Genomic DNA, 7,817 nt, shown 5'->3' with positions numbered 1-7,817 from the left:
TTATTGTTACTAAAAATGCCCAAATATGCTTTTTTTTTTTCTAACAGATCTTTCTTTAAACAGAGTAATTTGTTTTACCCGAATTGTAACATGCATGTTATCACTTTATTTCAATCACTGCATATTCCTGCATCTCTGGAGAGGCGATAAGGAAGGTTGCATTGAAATATGATGAATAAACGATAGAGAAAGTGCCACATCCATCGTGCTTAGCCTGGCTATCACAGCACTGCCCTCTATGGGATGTACCAGGCCTAGTGCAAAGGTTTCCAAATCCCTTTTACTCCATTGGGAAGAAAGGCTCAGACATTCTTAACTCTTCAGGTAGAGGCCTTGATTTTGACCTAAATAAATTCCAGCTTCTACTGTTCGTGCCCATGGACACACAGCCACCACTTCTACTGTCCTGCACAGTGGTTTGGATTACTACCATCTACCATGCCTCGTTAATTTAACTAAGCTTGAAGCAGCTGCTGGTGAACGGGCACAATGTACCACTGGTAAGACCTAGAAAAACCAGTACTGCAATGATAAGATAACCCAGAATGTGTTACTGAGAGGTTATTGCCATATTTCTTAGCATATACTTTGCACTGCCATGTAAAAGCTTACTTTCAGCAGCTACATTAAAGCAGTATTTAACCATTCCATGAGAACTTTGTAAAGAGAAAACCAACCTTACTGGTCAGCCCTGAGAAAGCAAGGAACCCATTTCATTAGGGGAAGGTGACAGCAGTTTTAAGAACGTGGCAGTGCATTTCTGGTACTACAAAGGGCAGCGCGCTGGTATTTGTGTTAATACATCAAATCAAATCCCAGTACGAGAGCACAAGAGACAGGAAAGGCAGACACTGTAGATTTTACTGAGAAAAATATCAATTCTCAGCAATGTTCAAACGTAGAACCTGCCCGTGCTTTGCAAACTGAAACCGTATTGTGGACTTTCATACAGAAAAGCAAAAAAGGCTTTTGATTTCAACAGGTTTACCATGATATTCTCCAACACTGCACGAATTAATAGTAACAAATGAGGCTTCCATTTTTGCTTTGGCCAGTCCTCCCAACACCAGAAAACAAAGCAGAAAAACCATCCCAGAAGCAGCCACTGCTGCAAGTGTTAGGCACCACTTCTACATGGAAGTTACTCTGTCTCTTTCAATCCATTAGAACTTGTTTTTAAATAAAACCCTGCTTACATGGATACAATAAATAGTTTATTCATGGAATGTATGTGCGTTTCTCTCTTCCATCCTTCCTCTTGTTTCCAGCACCCTGCACTTGGGTATCAATGCAGCTTCCACTTCAAGCCAAAGACAAAAGTAAATTTCATGGCAAAATGAAGAAAGGATGAGGTAAGAGCAGCACCTCCGAGGCCTCCAGTGTCCATCCAGATACCCAAACCCACAGGCAGATCGGAGCTTCTTCACACCTTCATCCAGGCACTTCTTCCCAACCTGTGGTCATCTAAGCTCTTCTTTGGCAGCTTGTGAGTTCCACAGTGACAATGTGAAGTCATGCCTGTTCTAATGCTCTTTCAGCTATTGCAATATCCCTTTTCTAATAAGCCTAACAATATCACACTGTCCCTTTCTGATCTTTCCCAACAGTCCAGTCTCACTTTGGTGTTTTACAAGAATGGGAAGAGTCTTTTTTTCAAAATATAAAGCACAGTGGCCAGGAACAAGGCAAGGGCAAGGAAGATGAGCAGCTTGTCAGTCAGCTCCCTGCGGTTGTACTTCGTTATCAGCTTTCGCCCCAACTGAATCGTCCCAGACATGGACTTAAACTCTTCATTTGCTTCCAGGATGGTTCGTGAAGAATTGGCTGAAACGAACAAAGAAGAAAAGAAGAAAAAGATTGAGTTGGTTGTGCTTCAACTGCACCCATCACAGGATGTGAGCACGCAGCTTTTGGCAACATGGATAGTGCCCATGATACCCTTCCAGATCAAACTCGTGTCTAAGACAAATGCACACTGTGGTCTTACAGAAGCTTCCACAGATCAGTTGTCTTGACTTGATAGGGAAAGATGTAAAGCAAAATAGAAGTAATCAACAGCTTGAAGGCCATTGGTCCCACTACACAATCTTTAGTTTTTAGGTTACAGATCAAATCTAGTTTTATGAATAAAGACAGTCTGACCTGAAAACTCTCTGGAAGCACAGTGAAGTAAGAATGCTGCTAGAACCATTGATCTAAGAGCAATGAATTACCATCAGTCAGCATCAGTACTTGCAGCAGCAGCAACACACAACAGTATGTGAACACACCCAATGGACAAGCAAAACGTTTTGCCTAAGCCAGAGCAGTAAATCAGCATGAATCAGTTGGGGTTAAAGAGAGTGAAAAAGCAGCATGGAACAGCACGAGCTCCTTTGTGATTCTGTCTGAAAATTAGGAACATTTGTTATGGTTATCCCTTTTTGACAACAGTTCTTTTTGTTTGTTCATTTTCCTTCTCAAAAAGAGAAAATCGACTGCAGATGGATATTAATCAGTCTTGATTAAAGACAGAATTTGAGAGCCTGCCAAAACAGCAAGATGGAACATCGGTCCTTTCCAGCTTTGTTTTCCCTGAGCCAACTGACCAAGCAAATCCCTGAGCCACAGCAGCCTTCCTTTCACATTACTGAAGGACAGAAAGGAAAAGTTCACTAACTTCCTCTCTCATCCATAACAGAACGCATAAAGAGCAAGTGTTGGTGTAGTATTCCACACTGAACTGATTGAATAAAGAAAGGTTGAACTCCCCCTGTGCTGTCTGGCTCATCAAAACAAGCACAGTGAAATTAATGATGCAGTATTTTGTAAGCAATTATGTCCCACCTTAAAGGGACATTTTGTCTAAGTGAAAATAGATAACCCGCTGCTTCCATTGCTGATGACAAAGCAAAGCCTCCCAGCCGCATGCATTCACTGCATGCTAGGATACGACTTGCCCAGAAAACAAGGAAATTGTTACTGCTGATTCAGAATCTGCAGCTGGGATTTGTAAATGATCTTTCCCTCAATAAACTCCAAGCAATGCTCAGTCAGAAACAGGGCGACAAAGAGTCTGCCAAACTGTCTTTTTAATGGGACAAGAAACATGCTACTTTTGTATGAACAAACTGGGCCCAGCTGCCATCCTCAGATAGGGTCAGGAAACCCCCAGAAGAGGGTGAAGGTTGTGGCATTGATCCCAGCCCTTACACTGCTCTCTCTTCTGCTCAACAGCACAGCTAGTAAGAGGCCAAGAGTACAGAGAGCCAAATGGTTCATGAATCACTGATTTTGAGAGGTCACTTGATTTATCTTCTTAGGAGTCTAAGCCAAATAACTGACTAAAGTCTTGGTTTCACAGTCCCTGATGCACGGCGGACAGAACAAGTGACCTCGGGTTCAAGTCACTCAACTGCCTTGTCTCTTAGTCATCCCAGCTGGAGACGGGATGAAAAAAGCCTTCCTAGTCAGACTGTTTCCTCTACATATGGACTTGTACCTGTGCTCTTTACTCCTCTGTTGCCAAACGCATGTCAGGACAATAGCACAGAGTAACATCATACACATTGCTAACTCTGTGAGAATTCACACCCCTTCCACAACTGCTTTCATATAAAATTGAGTTCTACAAACATTAAACAAGAACTCCAGCAAAAAAACTTCATGCAACAAACAACATACAACAGTATTTCTATTCAAATGTTAGAGGAATTCTGCTGAACAACCCCTGAATTACCATCAGAGCAAGCTCTCCTAATGCAATGTGTATTTCCACCATGCTCTGCATCATGACAGCTTGGCTCCCCTCACCCTAACAGAACAGCTGAAAGGTTCTTCAGCCATGCAACCCACACCCCAAAGCCCAGCTCCATCTGTACCCAGGGTCTGCACAGTCTCCTCGCTCTGCTGGACTTGCTGTGACATCATCCTGCTGATGCTCATCAGACTCTCCGTGATGTTACTTGCACTTTCTGCCAGACTTTCCTTTGTAGTCTTTCTGAAAAAGCAAAAGAAGAAAACACTAAGGGATAGAACAGTGTCTTTGGTACAGCAGGAACGCGCAGCTGTGCTCTGTGTACAAAAGATACAAGCAGGTTTTACTGCATGAGAACTGGAGATAATCTTTGCTGAACTACTGAAGAGAAATCACCAATTACTGAAGCCATCAACCTGAACAACTGTGGCTCAGAGTCTCACAGAGCTCATGCTGTAGCAGTCATTCAGCCACAATGGCACAGCTTCATAAGGTGACATGGAAGCACTGATACAAACTACCATTTCATCTTCTCAGCTATCCTCCTTGCTGCTCCACAACACCAACCTTGTCAAGCTTCTCCATTCAGGAGTTATACAAACTTATATCCACATCTACAAAGGAAAACAACTTGCACAGTGATCTACTACTTGCTTATGACCCTGACAGGAATTAATACAAAAGACAATCACAAAAGTTATGAGGCCTACCACAATTTCACCTCTGCTTTGACATGCAAACACTAAAAAAAACCCTGGAATTATGACAATTCTTCACAGTTTAAGCCTCCGTAATTAGACAACAGCATTCCATTACAATAAAAGCTACGTTCTGAGTACAATCCAATCACTTCAAGCACATCACATTGCTTTCATTGGTACTAGTGAGTATGGCACACATTGTTTAAGTCTCACATCATTCAAGGGGACACTTTAATACCTTTGTCTTAAGGAGTCTCTTCCCTGCAGCAGCTGATCTTTCTCAGAGTTGTCGATAGCGATTTTGCAAGCCAGATTTGCTTTTCTCCACGCTGCCTGATTGCTGAAATCACAAGAGCGCAATGTTGCAGTGCGATGGCAACACCCTGTAAGCAGAAATCACTTTCACAGAGCAGTCACCATAACTAAGATCCACGTATGCACATAGACTTTCTCTGCATTATACCACTGAGTGACAGTATGTTGTTCTTTCATTTCCTAGGTGTATCATTCCAGGCTTAGTCACTCAAACGGACAGACCTGCTCAGAGAGCCAGGAAGGAGATGGGAGCCCTCCTCTTTCTGTCCCTGATCACAGAATCACTTGGGTTGGAAGGGGCCTTTTAAAAGCCATCTGGTCCAACCCCCTGCAATGAATAGGGACTCCCACAGTTCTATCAGTGCTTAGAGCCCCTCCAGTCCTGACCTTGGGTGTCTTCAGGGATGGGGAACAACCGCTTCTCTGGGTAACCTGTGCCACGACCTGGTCTTAATGAAGGCAGTACCGTGTCACTGACTGGGTCTGCTAAAGAGGATCTGAAAGAGCACCCTGAAGGCAAGTATCTCTGAGGACTGGGTGCACCTGTACACAACACAGCCTACACAACACGGCCTACCTGAGCATTTGCTTTTTATGGTTCTCCACTTCCTGCAGCAAGGCCTGTTTCTCCGACTCTTTATCTTGCTCCCTCGCCATCTGTTCCAGCTCCTTGGACAAAAAAACGGGAATAATATCAGGCTGACCGCTGCCACCTGCAGCTCCAAGGGAAGGGAGCGGAGCTGCAGCGGCCCCGAGGGGAGCCCAGGGGGGGCTTCAAGCAGCACAACCCCACCTGGATGCGGCCTCGGAGGTGCCGGAATTTCTCCTTCACCGCAGCGTTGAGCTCCGTGAGGGCGCTGAGCGGCCCCGGGCAATCCCGGATATCCTGGAAGACAACGGCACGGCCTAAAGCGCTACGTGGCAAGCAGGGCCAAGCAGCGGGAGCCTCGCAACCCGCACCGAAGGGTTCCTTCGCTTAAAGGGGGCTCCGAGGGCGGCTCTACCTGCACGGCCGCCTTGATCTCCAGGTCGAATTTGACGATCTCCTGGTGACACACCCGCACAGGCACCGAGCCGGCCGCCGCCATCTTGGGAATGGAAAGGCGGGACATGGAGCGCCCCCTGCTGGCCCCCACAGCCCGCCCGTCATCCAGTGTGTGGAAATAGGAAAGGCCTCAGGGCCCCACAGGATCAATCCCACAACACAACACACAAACACACGCGATGATTTCAGACAGTGTTTCCTCCACGATTTTTATTTTAAATTACAAAGGATGTCGCGTACATTGATGAAATTTTGAGTCTGAATAGAAGTTGCGAGGGACCGAGGAGGTGTGGGGACAGGGAACAAAGTCAATGGTGGGATTGTGCCTCTTTTCAATAAAATAAAAATAAAAATAAAGATCGCACAGCTATTAACCAACATCTAACAGCGCAGCTCTGAACAGATCATGCTTTGAACAGGAGAGTTTATTTCCTAACAGAGACACGACTTTCATGGAGTTTCTCTGAGCTCCCATTGGAAGCCAGTGATGGAGGATGCCATGTTTTGCCTTTTCCACCCCCCGTGCCATCAGCCTTCGGGTTCACCCGAGCACAGATACCGAACAATGAAGTTTGAGGTCACTTCTCAAAGGAGAAAGTACGATATGAAAGATCAGTACAATTAAATGCTACTCCCGGGGTCAGTTCTTAATTGAGAGGTTTTCCCTCGGGTGGATTGTGCTTTTGTCAATACAAAATCCAGCACAGAAAGTTTTCCTTCCTGTAGATGGATAAACACCCAAATGTGACTTATCCGGACACGGAATGAGCAACTACCCGCAGGGAAGCATTGGAACACTGGTGTTATCCAAAAAGCCTTTCATTTTTATGAAGAAAGATTGTGGCTTAAGATAGTTCTGGTTCCACTTTTAGCTCCTCTGCTCATTAGAAAGACAACAAATGCACTGCCAGCATTTAGTCCTGTGGAAGTTCACGGATGTCTACGAGGCTGAGGGCTGTAAAGCAATGCACACACATGCCTTTGCTACATGTGAGGAGCACTGGGGAAAAACACGGCACGTTGTGAAATGGAAATCAGACAGAGATTGAGATACTTTTGTATATTGCAAAGAAGATAGAGCCTAAAAGTGCCATCTTTCATTAACGACACGTAGGAGTCCCAATTTGTATTGGGAGATATTCAAGAGTGGTGTTTTCTCAACGTACTAATGCCCTTAATACAGTTACAAAAAGAATCAGTCACCGAAGCAGTAACTGAAATGTACTTCACACGATCCCTGGGGTAAACAAAACAGATTTCAGCTCTGTGCATGGCTGTGTCAGGAAGCCAAGACCACATCTAGCAGCACACTGAACACGGGAAGTCCAACTGAAGCCTCCGAAATAACAACGATTAGATGCATTCTTGAAATTCAGGTCTCAAGGCCAAACACAGACCCTAACATTCATGGTACACAACTGGTTACGCCTCAACAGAACCTCAGGAAGACTAGCAAGCAAGTTAGAGGAACAGAATGGCATCTGCTATTTCTGTTAAAGGCAACTTATATACAACCCTTTACAATATTCCTGATAAAGCCTCTTGTAGCTTTCAAAAATAGCTATATTTAAATCATTTATGGAAAAAAAAAAAGAAAAAGAAAAAGCACATCCATTCTTTGTATTTTGTGAATAAGCTGTTTTATTAACGAAGGCAAATAGCGGATAAATGTTGGGTGGGGGGGGGACCTTTTTGGATCAAAGAAGTACTGACAGCAGGTGTCTGGTTGCTTTTAGGTCAACTAACAGACCCTTCACCCATTTGGATTTTAGGTTTTTCTGGTTTCAGCTTTTTCCCAGCTTTATTTACCAGTGGCAAAGGGTCTGCTATCTAGAAAGGAGCAGGGACTGAACACAGCTGAGCCCGACTCTCACATCAACCTCGCAGCAAAGCAACTTGATGCAATCACGCTTCAGCTGGCATGGTAAGACAATCCAGCCCACCCACACCTCATAGTTTTATTAGTAAGTCTCTCTCAACCAAGAAAAGAACTCACCAAATATCGGTGTGTTCAATAAAC

The 7,817-nt window shown here is 44.5% G+C and overlaps 1 protein-coding gene across 2 annotated transcripts; it reads right to left on the bottom strand.

Moving 5' to 3' along the window:
• Positions 1–843: 843 nt before the first annotated feature.
• Positions 844–5,849, bottom strand: BNIP1 (BCL2 interacting protein 1). 2 transcript variants are annotated; one of them, XR_014935623.1, is made up of 6 exons: positions 5,757–5,849; positions 5,546–5,638; positions 5,330–5,421; positions 4,676–4,820; positions 3,861–3,979; positions 844–1,824 (listed from the first exon to the last, which is right to left on the bottom strand). XR_014935623.1 is itself a non-coding variant. In XM_015876081.3 (6 exons), the coding sequence occupies exons 1-6, from the start codon at positions 5,838–5,840 to the stop codon at positions 1,628–1,630; spliced, it is 687 nt and encodes a 228-aa protein (XP_015731567.2). In that variant the 5' UTR covers positions 5,841–5,849; the 3' UTR covers positions 844–1,627. The 2 variants fall into 2 exon arrangements, 1 of the variants encoding a protein (XP_015731567.2); XM_015876081.3 differs by having other exon boundaries at positions 4,676–4,777.
• Positions 5,850–7,817: the final 1,968 nt, after the last annotated feature.

The sequence above is a fragment of the Coturnix japonica genome, chromosome 18 (assembly GCF_054131305.1).
Source record: "Coturnix japonica strain WE chromosome 18, WE-NBRP24, whole genome shotgun sequence".
NCBI classification, from domain to species: domain Eukaryota; kingdom Metazoa; phylum Chordata; class Aves; order Galliformes; family Phasianidae; genus Coturnix; species Coturnix japonica.
Note: the sequence above shows the minus strand (reverse complement) of the source record. Positions and strands in the feature narration are given on the sequence as shown.